We start from the raw sequence: 14,475 nt of genomic DNA, 5'->3' as shown, positions 1-14,475 counted from the left end.
AAGAACAGACACACAACAAAGGCTCTACCCTAGATGGGATTACTGCCTGAAATAATAGAGGGGTATATTATCAAGAAAGGGCCTTACATTATAGCCGCTTTTATCGGCAGGAAACTGCTGAGAAAGCGGCGATAATGGGCTTGATAATATGCTCTATGAATTCCAATCAAAGCCCATGTTAGATGTGACGACATGTAACATGGGCTTCGATTGGAATTCATAGAGCATGATATCAAGCCCATTACCGCCGCTTTATGGGCAGTTTCCTGCCGATAAAAGCGGCGATAATGTAAGGCCCTATCTAGATAATATGCCCCCTTGTCTCCATTTGATCCATCACCTCATACAATTAAATCTCAAGCCCAACCCTAGATACAACCCAGCCACTAGGCAAGGAACATCCAACAAATTCCCCTTTCGAAACCGGAAACCAGTATCAACACCAAACTACGTTCACACCCTCATGCACAATAAAGGAACTCACTGCCCACTAAAACTCAGCAAGGTCACACCTACTTGACAAAGGGCGTGCTCAAACTCGAGATCCAGAAAGACCCAATCTAGATTGTTGTTCAATCTAGACCTAAACACAGAGAGAAGGCCACTAAGAATTACTGGAAGATTATGGATACAAAACCCTTAACTGACACACCTCACTCTTCAGGTCTGAATGTCTTTCCTACAAGAAACACATCTTTAGAGAAAAGGTCGCTTTCTTTCGTACTCATCCTAACTGATCAAAGAACAGACCGATTGACCTTTTCAACATAATAAAACATCTAACTATCCTCACCTCCCATCATGAAATAATAGTCACCAAAGAACGCTGTGAAGAAATAACCAACTTTTTTTACAGAGAATATAGTGAAAATAGAACAATCTCTTACCCACACAACAAGTCTGACTACTCAGCCCTCCCACTCAGACGCCGCACTCGTCTCCATAGACATTCCCCCTCCAGGTGCTATGTGAGACATGAGCAACCCACAAATAACTATTATTATTATTATGTTTCTTATATAGCGCCTGAATCGACCCCCGAAGGGGTATCTCCGCGCTTGCCTTGGGAACCCGTCCTGGCTTTTCCCTGTGAGATAGCCCCTACAGGGCATCCCCAAGGTGAAAGCCAGGCATCCCGCCGCGGGGGGGGGGGCGTTGTGGAGATTAAGCAAGCTTAATGCCCAGAGTTGCAGAGTGTGAACCCATGATTAGGTCAGGCACCGAAGCGAGAATTATCGAGTCCATGGACATTTGAGCTCAAGACCCTGCCGCGTCGGGAATTGAACCCTGGTCCCGGGTCTGACCTCTGCTTCAGGGTCTGCCTGCTCTAACCAGTGAGCCACACTTCTCCACTAGACTAGAGTCAATAAGGATCTCTTCCTACTGAAAATAATGTCAATTGGTTGGAGTTCAAACCATTAACAGAAGGCGAAGTCTGTAAGATAATTGCAAACTTGAAGCCCGCAACCCATACTACGGGCCCCCTAACTTCCACCCAAGTACAGAACCGTATCTAAATCATCTCTATGTTCTGGACTAAAATCATCAATGCTTTCCTCATGTGGTGTTGTGTAGCTGAGTCCCTCTCTTAATGATTGCAGGAATCACTGTTAGCATGAGCTGAAAGCCATTTTGTACTTGGCAGCCATCTTAGTTAGCCATGTGCTCGCAATGTGCTTTCTCACTTTTCCAGAGCCTTGCACATGCTTAGAAAGGCCTAGCTGGAAGAATGCACCTGCTCCTAGTATGTAACTGTCAGGCTATTCTTGCTGATGTAAGGAGAAATGTCTCTCCCTCCACTTTGTTGAGCAAGCACATTTTGTATACCCATATTAGTCAATTTGCATGCTTGTATGTGCCTGGACCTCCCCTTGGTTTTATGCTGACTATGTAACGTATGCATATACAAGGCCCCTGTTCTCTGAACTCCTTAGAATGCCTCCTACAGTAGCCTGATGGTACTGTGTGACGCAATCTCCCTCATGTGAGGTAATAAATGCATTGTTTTTATAATACAGCTCCCATGCCAATTTCTTCTTTGTTGGTTTAAAGGACCAGGTGTATCAGTGAAACCCTTAGAAGGTTTCTATTGCTTCACCTCCAACTAGGACAAATAACACCCATTCTCAAATAACCAGGGTGGATCCTAAGGAACTCAAAAACTTCATGTCACCAACATTCCTTTCTTGGTAAAAGCAATCAAAAGTGTGCCCTGGTACAACTCAACCAACACATTGATAAATTCAACCTAGAGGATACATTCCAATCAGGCTTTAGAAAAAGTTGCAGGACTTAAACCGCTATGCTCAACATATCAGGCGATATTCTCAGAATCTTAGATGAAGACGACCCCTGCCTCCTAATCCTACTCAACCTTTTGGCGCCTTTCACATAGTTTATTACCAAGCTTTACTTGAGACCCTCAAGAATCGCACTGGTAGCAATGGCACAGTCTTGAAATGGTTTACTTCCTATCTACAACATCACTCTCAACATATAAAAATAAAGAGCTGTCTCTTTCAACCTACAACGGTTCCACAAGGAGTTCCACAAGGCTGGATCCTCTCGCCAGTCCTTTTTAATCTCTTCATGGAACCCCTCACAGTTATCCTGAACAAAGTGGGTGTCAAATACCACTTGTATGCCGATGACACACAACTTTACTACTGTCTGTAAGCCCTAAAAACTCCTTACTGCTCTTAAACACAACCCATTCATGAGTTCTAAAAGCTGCTCACTACCTCTATACACTACCCCTCCTTGAGCTGCAAAACCCCCTTACTACCCTTGTACCCTACCAATCCCTAAACCCTAAAAAACCTTACTACCTCCATAGAAAAACATAAGCCCATATTTTAATGTTTTTAAATGAATTACCTATTATTCATTAGTTAATTTAAATGTAACTGTGCAAAATGACATTATTTTTACTTCAATTTAATTTAAATTGATTTTGCAATTTTAAAAGCATGACCATAGCACTGTATATGTAAAACATAGCTAGAAAAAGGGACATTTGAGATGAACAGATTCAGAGGTTCAGTGGTGTTTTTTAGTGCACGGTATGAAAGAACTGCTCTCCACCAAAAATGTGGGAACTACTTGGGATTCCTTGCTTCCTTTTTTGCATAAATTATGCAGCACTCTTAGCCTGAAAGGACATTATTAGGTCATTCAGTGGGTGCTTCATTGTGTCTGAAAAAAGCTATGCTTCTCTGAGTTCTAAGGAGAGCGAACCCACTGTGTCAGGAGCTGCTTTTACTCATTCCAGGCTGGCTTGGATGTTATTTTACCAACTCAAAGCAGTAATACTATTCCTGCTATGGTAAAAGTGTTTAGTCGTTTTTTAGTTCGGCAGTGAGTGCACTCGCTGAGCCTGGGCTTAAATACTTTGCAGCAAAAATAGCTAAAGGCTTTTTCTGTTTTACAACTCAGGGAGGATGGCACCGTGCTTATCCTATGCTCAAAAACTGCGCAAGAAAATTAAACAGTTGAAGCAAGCAGATTAAGAATGTCTGTGGTGTAAAGTACTTCATATAAAGGAGCAGTTCTCTACCTAAAAAGTGGGAACTTTCAAGGGATCCCTATTTCCATTTTGTATAATTTATTCTAAGTCTGAAAATGCATTGTTTTGAATTGTACTGGGAGATCCCTTGTGTCTGAATAAAACTATTCTTCACTAATGAGCTCTAATGGGAGTAAAACACGTGTCAGAAGGATCTACTTTTATTTATTCCAAGTTGGCTTGGATGATATTTTACCTCCAAAGCTGTAATACAGTGCCCAGAATGGTAAAAGGGTTTTGTCATTTTTCAGCTCAGCGTGGATGGCACTTGCTGATCCTATGCTTAATGACTTGGCTGCAAACATGGCAAAATACTTTGTGGCATATTACCAAGCAATAGCGATAATTATCGCTATTGCTTGGTTAGAGACAAATATTTACCGCAGCGCTGCGGCGATTTGTACCGCAAATAAACCTTGGTATTACCAAGGTTTAACGCAAATGCGGTAAAAATCGCCGCAAAGCATGAATATCGCTGAAAAGTCAGCGATATTCATGCATTAGCGAGCTAATGCTCTTACCATGTTATCCACCTCCCATTAGATAACATGGCTAAGAACTGCTCAGGGCAAGTGTTAGCTTTTGGAGATATTCCCGCTTAGCGCGAATATCTCCAAAAGTTGGTAATAGGAGATAGCGATGTTAGCGACTGTTTTCAGTCTCTAACATCTTGGCACGCCCACTTTGCATCTCATTAGTGATAAATATCACTGACATGCAAAGTGGGGCCCAAGATGGTCGCTATCTCCTACTAGCTGTCGCTAACTGGTGTTAGCGGCAGCTAGGTAATAGGTAGATAATTTTATCTCCGCTTTCTTGGCTTTTAAAGCCAAAAAAGCGGAGATAAACCCCCTTGATAATATGCCCCTTTGTTTTTCTAGCTCAGCAAGGATGCCACTGTACTAGTCATATGCTTAAAAATTCTGCTTCAAAAACAGATATTTGAGGTAAGCAGGTTTACAGTGTTGGTGGGGTTGTAGAGTGCTCTATATTAAACAACTGCTCTCCACCAACAATTTGGGAATTACACTGGGTTCTCTAGTTTCCTTTTTGCATAATTTGTGTGTGACCTTAAGCCTAAAAAGGCATTGTTCTGAGATCCACCATTATATTAATCTTTCTCTCTGTACTTGATGTAAAGAAAAACAAAACTTCAAGTTAATGGTAACATATCAAATATTTCACAATGCTTTCCCTGTCAGGACCGCTTGTTATCAGATTTGTCCTAGGCATAGTGTGCCCTATAGAATACCATGATTACCTTATGAAAATATCTATTGGGTTCAGCAGGATCACAACAAAAAATTGGGGGCACCCGAAAATCTCTTATGGTTTCTTTGCACTGAGAGATGTGATTCTCATACTCTTAACTGAAAATACTATCACATGTAAAGAAAGCAGAGGTTCAGATGAGAGTCAACAAGTGGAATAACGTACACAAACTATATCATTAGTTAGAGAAGTTCTGCCTGCAGATTCTCTTCTGGATTTAGCTCTGCTTCCATATTTGGAAAGATTTTGTTACCACCCACCTGAAGATTAGGCTAGTGTCTCCACAGAAGGGCGGCATTCTTCCTGTACCACAAGGAAACTGGAGCATACTAGGCACTTTATTTTAGATTATTTAATATTACAGGAATAATGGTTATGCACTGATTTAACCACTTGTTCAAGAAAAGAAATTGGTACCTGATGTAGAACTGGAATCACAAAAATTGAGTTACCTCAATAGCATGTTCTGGGGCACCCTTCACCCTTACCCAAAGGACTCACCTTTCTGGTATTGCAGCCACAGCTGCTGCTGCACCCTCTTGCTGGGGAAGCTAATGGTGCAGGTGAGTTCTGATCCGTAGAGTGCCTCCGACACATAGTGTGAGCCGTACTGTCGCAGAACTCCCAACAGTTCCTCCCGGCTGCTCTCCTTCTTCAAGATCTTCAACACGTTGGCAAAACCTAGAACATGGATACAGAGATAACCACATAAGTCCATTTAAATGAGAGCTTGCTAGGCCCTTCTAAAGGTTCAACGTGTATAAGAGTAGAGCATCCCTTCGGATGGTAGAATCTGCTGCTGAAACAAACTATAGAGTTTGATATGAATCACTCAGGTTACAGCATTTAGCGTGTGCCCCAACGTTGGAATCGGTTTCTGCAAACAACACTGTGCAGACTCATTTTCCTTCAATATTTTTTATTTTGATATATTTCACCCACTTTCTTGCTGCCTGCCTACTGCCCAAGGTGTCAAGCTAAGGGTTCTGGAATCACAGACGGCCAATACATAACATGACCCCTGCAGATGGAATTTTCCCTCCATACTATGACACAAGATAGCATCTTATTGGAACAATGGTGCCTGGATCCAAAAATGGGTAATGGCACAACATCAAGGGCACTCCCTTGGATTTGAAAGCGCCTCCTATTTAAGGCTGCCAAGGTTTCCCACAACCATATGTGTCTGGATTTATCTATAGGAGATCTGAGGAGTGTTTCGGTTAATAAGGGATGGCTTTGATTGTATTTACTATTTATCTTGTAATGGGTTGAATGACGTTACAACGCATACTTTTACAACGCATGCCATTACAACAATTTTTTTACAACGCAACATCCATTACAATGCATGCCATTACAACGCATCTCAAAAAACTACCTTTACAACGCATTCCATTACAGCGCATACTACCTTTACAATGCATACCATTATAACGCATACCATTACATTGCTTGTTTGGTAAGTATTGGATAGTGTAGGGGTAAAATGTACTATTCTAACTCCTTGGGGGTGCAACAGTAGGGTAAGTGTTGGATAGTGTAGGGGTACAAATTACTATTCTAACTCCAGGGGGTGCAACAGTAGGGTAAGTGTTGGATAGTTTAAGGGAAATAAGTGTTGTGATGGTATGCATTGTAATGACTGCGTTGTTTGACATGCGTTTTAATGGTATGCACTGTAGTGTCATGCGTTGTAATGGTTGCGTTGTAAGGGCATGCGTTGTAATGGATGTTCCATTGTAAAAGTTTTCTTGTAATGGTAGTGCATTGTAAAAGTTGCATTGTAAACGTTGTCCCCCCTTGTAATGCTCATCTGTGCCCCAGTAGCAGTGACACTGCTCACTGTATGTGTGGTGACTGATAAAGATTCTAAAAAAGGATTTACTTACACCTGGTGCCCAGTCAGTAAGACCATGGATTACAACTATTTCCCCTTCCATCCTCCAACTGAGATAATAATCTATAAGCACTCTGTGGCTTATTTACAAGCCCATTGCACCAATTTTGCGTCATTTTTAACATTGGAAAAGTGACGTACGGGTGGCTCAAGGGGCTTGTAAATAAAACCCCCAGTGTTCTGTTTATCTCCCCCAGAATATTTCCATCTAATAGCTGGATCCATACATACAAAAATGCTTCCCTGCTCAGGATTTTATTTGAAGATAGTGCCCTAGTGTTTATGGAATTATCTAATGGTTAGTGTACCGAGTTGCCATGTCTTCAACGACAGAAAGGGCTTTCCATCTTTGTAAATTAAGTATAGAGTGTACCTTGCTACTGAGATCATTAGCAACATATTGTTCTTGCCTTCTGGTCAATAACTATGCACCATCTGCTGAAATCAATATCTGTAGATTGCGTCTTGCAAAATGCATCATCCCTTCCAGTTTGTACCTTCCTTCAGAGGCCATTTTCAGAAAATGGTGGCTTCCTGCACAGGTCTTTCGGAAATGAAGATTGCACCTGTCGTAGGAGCCATTATCGGTAGAGTCTACCTTCCTCTTGTGGCAACTAATGTCTGTCTGTATCTTCCTCATAAGGTCATTAATTGAATATTGTACCTTAATGTGCATTGTACATTCCTGCTGAAATCAATAACTGTATTTTGTCCTTTCTGACTGGGCCTATTTATTGGGTTGTGTCTATTAGCCAATCTCATTATCTATTGTTTGTACCTTCTACCCTGCTCATTATTTGTATTATGCATCTCCCCGATAAGTTCAGTATAAGAACCTGCCATCTTCCTTGCGGTGACGTACAAAAGATAGATGCCTGACTGGTGGATCACTATCTGTTCGTGGTGTTGTGTGCTTATGTTAAGTGAAGATAGCATCATACTGTGAGGCTCTTTATTGTTCATGGGCACTATTCGCTGGAGTCTTTACCTACAGATAACTTCTCTTTTGATTGAGTGAGTATCCTAGGATAGGGCCCTTCTGACACATCCAATGGCTGAATGGGAGCCCCTGTATCAACAAATATTATGGAAATAGAGGGTTTCAACAATGGAGTTACTACAAATCATATCTTGATGGTAACAATATTATTTGTACAAATAAAAAATATGAGATGGGCTTTGGGTCTTTTTCTCGTTCTAGCATCTCAACGCTAGACAAACCCTACAGATTCTCTGCTGTGATTTTCATTATCTTCACAAGTAAGAGCTCTAGGAGAGACTCCAAAGACATCCCAGCTGCTCGAAATATTATCTTCTGGTACATCACACCTGTAAACTGGCCATTTGTTATGATATGAAGGCAAAATACACCAGTGAATATCTTCAAGTAGATTTATTCTTCAGAGAAAGAACCTGAACAGCTTCTTGCCAGACATGGCTGGAGCAACTGCTAATGATGCCACAGAGGTGACATCACATCAGAATCTCTGGAGCATCATAGAGATGTATCATTCTAGACCGTAAAACATGTGTACAATTCTATACAGCATAACATGGAAATATAACACATCTCCCCCTTTACAGTAAAACAAACAAAAAGAAAATAATAAGAATAATACCCAAAATAAAACTATAGCTAATAAAACATAGAAAGTCAAGAAACATAATCACTCAGATACGCAGGCAACCTTCTTTCACTAGCACCCCTCAAAACGCGTGAAACTACAGACCCATCTCCCTCCCTTGCAGGCGTACCCTGTTCATCAGATCCAATTTCCTCTTCAAAGGAGGAAGAATCAACCTCCTGTTCAGTAGAAAACTCTGCATCCTTCATCAACATCCATGGTGAACATTGCTCACAATCATACCTACCCTCCAAATTCTCAACATGTTTACAACATAACATGGAAATATAACACCATTCAGAAGGTTTTGTGAGATCCAGGGTAATGTTTGCTTCTGTAGCCCCCCTTATCACACAGCTAGCCTCCTGTGAACCGCCTCTACACCAACCCCATCTCCAACAAACCTATGACAGTGGAATAGTTAGAAATGATCTACTATTGAAGGTATCCTCTGGACCTTCATCTGTATATCTCAATTCCACCTGCCCTCTAGAAGGTTATGGACATCCAGGGGCGGCTCCACCATTAGGGCGGAAGAGCGTCTCCCCACTGCTTTCTTGCAGTGCGAGAAGCAGAAACATAAAATGGTATTTTAGATTTTAAATACCATTTTATGTTTCGGCTTCTCGCACAAGAAAGGAGAAGGGTATGCCTGGTTGGGGCGGGCAGGTGAAGTGGCTTGCCCAATGCTGTATGCCCCGACTGTTTGGTCGGCCCTCGGTGGCCGACCAAACCAGTCATGTGCACTCTGCCTTTTCTCTATGTAGGCTGCCTACATAGAGGAAATGGCCTCCCCATAGGCACTCTACTGGGCGCCATCCCCACCAATCACAACGCTGCCATTGCAGCATTGTGATTGGCTTAGGAGAGGGAGGCTGCCTGTGGCTGCTTCCTGGTCTGGAGAGCAGCAGGAAAACGCAGTAAACAGGCAGGAGCTGAGGCGGCACGGGACCGGGAAGGTACGTTTTTAAAAATTGAATTAAACCCGTCCCGCCTCCCCCCAGTGAACCCGGGAGACCCCGCCCACCTGCAAATCTTGCCGGCCCCGACTGCGGGCATCGTGGCAGCATAGCGACAAGCCAGTCCTGTACCTCTAAAATGTTGCTACAACTTACAGCTCCTATTATCCATCTGTTCTCCATCACTCTTCCTGTCTCGTGATTGTCTTACAAACCCTGTCCTGTTATACTTCTCACATAATTTACTGAAAATAGTTATTAGCTTACTTCATATCTGGATGATGGCTTACAACCAGGAAATTTATTCATGCTGGGATCAGTTTCATTTTTCCAACAAGTCCCAACATGCGTCATAATCAGGTGGAAAACACAAGACTGGCTATAAGTCAATTGATATCTCACTCACTCTGATGCAATGCATTTATTTATTTTATATCTAAATGCATTTAATTCATTCTGTCTTTGGTTCGTGATATATATGTATATATATGTATACACACACACAATCTCTTCATTAGGAAGGAATCAGAGGGACATATTGAGGGAGCCAGAAAAGACGTTTATTGCAGTGTGGTCACGCACTGCTTCTGCAGCAATGCCGCGCCTTCACAGGATGCGGTGGTCACAGAGTAATTCCAATCCCTTGGATAATTCACACTGATGTTGCCCTTGTGACTCCAGAGACTTCGATGGGCGGGTCCCTCTGGCGCGTTAGGGGCAAACACGCAAAATATGAGCACACGATCTCTTAATTTGGAAGGAATCAGAGGGACACATTGAGGGACTAAAATGAAGGCAGTTACGGTATTTTATTAGTTTAAAATCGTTTCTTGTCTTGACATTTAAAATTAACGGAAATACTTCTGAAACAATACACTTAAACAATAAATAAAAACCTTTAACACAATTTATACATTTCACTTTATATTATCACACGCTAATACATAAATACTTTAAAAAGAAAACACATTGAAATCATAAAGACAGCATTAGAATCACCCCACTTGAGAAGACAGTCGGAGAATATACTTGGGATCAAGGTTGGATTAATATAAGATATGAATGTGTGATTGACAAATACAATCAATGAATGAAAGGAAGGTTTGAAGATATACAAAGTTGGTCTTCAGGGATCTTTTCATATGCTTAAGTTGTCTAGAGTACCCTGTTCCCTGGAACTGGTGGGGTCATCTCTCTCTTTTTTTCACACATTGAGGGAGCCACGAAAGACGTTTATTGCAGTGATGGCATGACGCGTTTTGGCTGGGGTTATGCCTTTATCAAATGCCCGTATGAAAAACACAGTCTATTCACCCTTCCGCTTTGATATTACTGAGGTCGTTCTCTGATTGGTGACAATCCAGGTGGGCCGAGTTTGTAGTCCAATCAACAGTGCAGCCCACGTCGGTAGACTGTAATTCCCAGCAGGCAACAGCCGTGGCCTGCTAGGTGCGTGTTTGGCATCGATCCCACTGCATCTCATGGTGAGTGTTGGATTTTCAAATTTGCAGGAACGTGATGCCATGCAGATAAGGTGAGTGTCCAATGTTGCAACTGAAACAACTTTCCCTCCCTGGCCCCTCGACGCCCAAGCCACATTTGTCCCAATCCAGCGTGCCTCGGGGACGAAGATACAGTGCTCTTGTCCCTCCGTGTAGTCACGGACTGCTTCTGCAGCGATGCTGTGCCTTCACAGAATATATATATTATGCAGCAAAAAGTCCCTCCACCAGGAACAAATACCGGAGCACTCTTAAGGGGTGAATATTTATTTATTTCACTGGGCATAACGCGTTTCGGCATCAAGCCTTATTCAAATGCCCTCCATAACACAACACAAATCATTGCGTGCAGGTGTGTAAATACTGCAATTAGCTTCCCTGCACAGTGGATAACAAAAAAGGACCACAATTTCACCACTGTCCTTTCAGTTTGTGGGAATTTGTTGGACTATTATTTGAAACCTGCAAGAACCGCCATGGCCGTGGATCCAAATTGTGTACCTCCTGACAGTGAGTTGGGGCATGACGACATATACAAGGCGGAGTTCACTGACACCGAACACCTTCAGGTACAGATCTTTGAACTGGCAGTAATGCGGCAGACGAGGGGCGCATTATGAGATGCATATCAGTGCTTCAAATGGGCCGGTACTCACTGGTACGGAGCACCAGCACTTATTGGATTAGTCACTCGGAGTACCGCCACTTCTCTACTGCCGAGGAGAGTACCGGTACTCATGAAAAGGTAGGCTCACTGGCTGAGAGTGCTAATGAGCAGAAGTGGAACTGTCTGGCAGCCAAGGCGCAACTTCTGTAGCCCCGATCTGAGCCCCTGCTGAGCTATTCCGCAGGGTCATTTGAATAATGTGCGGTGCTCACCATCACACTGTGCTTGACAGAGCAGGGTGGAGATTCATTTTACCTGCTAGTGTGTGCGTGTGATTTTCAAAGCGCAGTACTTCAGGTAGTGAAAAGTCAGTGTACAGTAATACTTTAAACATAGGGTGGCAGATTCTCACACTTCCCGTACTTTCTCTCGATTGGAGGGTTAATACCCAGACAATGCGATCGAAGAGGCTCCTTGAGCGCTACTATAACTACTTTCTGCACTGAGGCACCTGCCTTCCTAACACCAAATGCCTCAATTACCCGGTCTGTACATAGGAGGCTTTCTCTGATGAGACACCACAGCAGGGCCGCTGTCTGACTCTGAAGAAGAGACAGGCTAGCGATCCACGCGGTGCCAGGCCAGCAGCTCCTCTCGGTGGATCGTTTTGACTGCTGTAAAGAGATTCAGGTAAGTCAGACATCAATTTAAAAATTTCCTGCTGCTGACATTTAAAATGTTTGTTACGGGCATGATTAGGGGGCTTCAGCATGGCAGAGGGCCTTGCAAATGGGCACACTAGAGTTGCCTGTCTGTGCTAAAAATGCACTATTTTCTGTATAAACTAGCAGTTTTGCTGATTTATTAGTAATGCAAAGTGTTTAACATCCCTGCTCAACAGTGACACTACAAAGTAGCACCCTATATTTTCTCAGCACAGTTAGTCTTGCCAAGTCAGAGATAAGTCATGCGATTATTGTCCCCACTGGAGAGAAGTCCGAGTTTTCTCTACTGGCAGTTTTCACTCTCACCATTAAGTAGGGTAGAGGATTAATATGCCTCCTTCAAAAAAGCATATTGTATTGTCCTGTATTGTATGTGGATGGCTCAGTGAGTTGCTGTTTTTGTCACAGAGATCCCTTTGTTACATGTGGTTTGGCTGCACCTGAAGCTGAGGTTGGGGTGGAGGGTGCTGATTTTATTTTGTTGAAATTAAATAATAGCTTCAAAAGCACCCGCTGCAGAGTTTGACTTCCTTGTTGGTCAAATGATTGTGATTTCTGATATTTGTCTATTTCCATGGTCTTCATTCCATGATTTTGGTAGCAAGAATGTGCCACTCTAAGTGTTATACATCTAGTTGTTGCCTGACTCTCGTAAATCCACTGAATCTATGAAAATGTCACACATAAGCAATCTGAAACATTAGCAGCTAAACTCAAATGAGTGTAATTTCTGATATTTATATGATTCCCTCGTCTTCATTGCTTAATTTTGCTTGCAGGAAAATGTCACTCATAGTCGTTGAAATGCCACTCATAATTACAATGAAAATATGAAAATGTCACACATAAGCAATCTGAAACCTTGACAGCTCTGGGGGGTCCATTCAGGCCCTGTGCTGTCAACCACATTCACACTATCCTCTGCATGTGCAGGAATCATGGCAGTCCCACGGCATTCGCAAATAAAAAAGCCATGGTGAAGAGTATAACATGGCTTTTAACATACCAGAGTCTTTAGTGTGTCTGCTTATGTTTGTGTGTTTGCCTGCATTTGTCTGCCTGTTTTATGTAAGAAAAAAGAGAGAGAGAGAATCAAGACACTCTCCGGAGGTATTTGAAAGAAAATGGATGGCACTTTGTGTGTACATGTCTGCGGCGACAAAGGTTCATGATTAACGTAGTAGGGAGGGTTGGTGGGTGAGTGAGTGAGTGGCTGGATGAGTGAGCAAGGGTGTATGTATGTATGGATGGATGGATAGATGGATGAGTGAATGGATGGATGGATGAGTGAATGGATGTATGGGTGAAAGAGGGTGGATGATTGGATAAAAGGGCGGATGGTGGGTAGATAAGTGAAAGATTGGATGGATGGATGAATGAAAGTGAGGCAGGGAGGATGGATGAAAGGGTGGATGATGGATTGGGTGAAAGGAAGGATTGCAGTGAAAGGGTGGATGGTATGAAGGAGTGAAAGGGTTGATGGATAGATGAGTGAAAGGGTGGCTAAAGAGATGGATGAGTGAAAAGATAAATTGATAGGTTTAAAGATGGATGGATGGATAGGTTTGGATATGAAGGGTGGACAGACAGAATGGTGAAAAACTGAATGATGGATGGAAAACTGAATAGAAGGCAGAATGTAAGGGGTAAATGGTGGACATCAGCAGGTAAATGGTAGGATGAAAGGAAGAATGGATAGATCGATGGAAGAGACAAGAGAGATCTTCTGGGGAGAGTCATGATGATTTGCTTAATTTGCTTGTTGCCATAAAAGCTTTGGTTTGATGTGGGTGTATTTTCAGTTTCTTCCTACACATATGATCAAAAATATATAGTATTGTGCCAAACACCATCAGCTAACAGTATGGCATTAAGAAGGTGCAACTATTGCAAAAAAAAGGAATAGTTAACATATTATCGCATTTCTCTTTCATTTTGTGTAATGAGTTAACCTGCTTTGTTTATATAAACACATTTATCATGTGTATTGGTGTGTGCTGCAACTATTATGGAAGTTGTTCAGTATCATTATGTCTGGCCCCTAGCCCCGCCCCTAGCCCTGCCCACTCACTACAACTCTAGCTCATTTTAATGAGTACCTGCACATATTTTTCCTATTTAAAGCACTGTTGCATATGCTTCCTATTAAAATACACAGTGGCACAAAATACTATCATCGCACGAGAAGGATATTAAAGGACCATTCCTGTTATCACTTAGATGGAACAACTGAATTACAACGCAAGCAAGTACACACAATGATGGCAGTGAGACAAACTGTAAGGGCGATGGTTAAATGGTGGTCCTTTTTGTCATCTAC

The 14,475-nt window shown here is 42.3% G+C and overlaps 1 protein-coding gene across 2 annotated transcripts in view; it reads right to left on the bottom strand.

The window, feature by feature from the left end:
• The window catches only part of ASTN2 (astrotactin 2), a 2,581,355-nt gene that overhangs the window by 454,059 nt on the left and 2,112,821 nt on the right, over positions 1–14,475 (bottom strand). For both annotated transcript variants that reach the window (XM_086921093.1, XM_086921094.1), the window contains exon 16: positions 5,339–5,518. In XM_086921093.1, coding sequence (XP_086777219.1) covers positions 5,339–5,518 — 180 coding nt within the window. The remainder of the gene's footprint in view (positions 1–5,338; positions 5,519–14,475) is intronic.

This window comes from Lissotriton vulgaris, chromosome 5 (genome assembly GCF_964263255.1).
Source record: "Lissotriton vulgaris chromosome 5, aLisVul1.2, whole genome shotgun sequence".
Classification (NCBI taxonomy): Eukaryota; Metazoa; Chordata; class Amphibia; order Caudata; family Salamandridae; genus Lissotriton; species Lissotriton vulgaris.
Note: the sequence above shows the minus strand (reverse complement) of the source record. Positions and strands in the feature narration are given on the sequence as shown.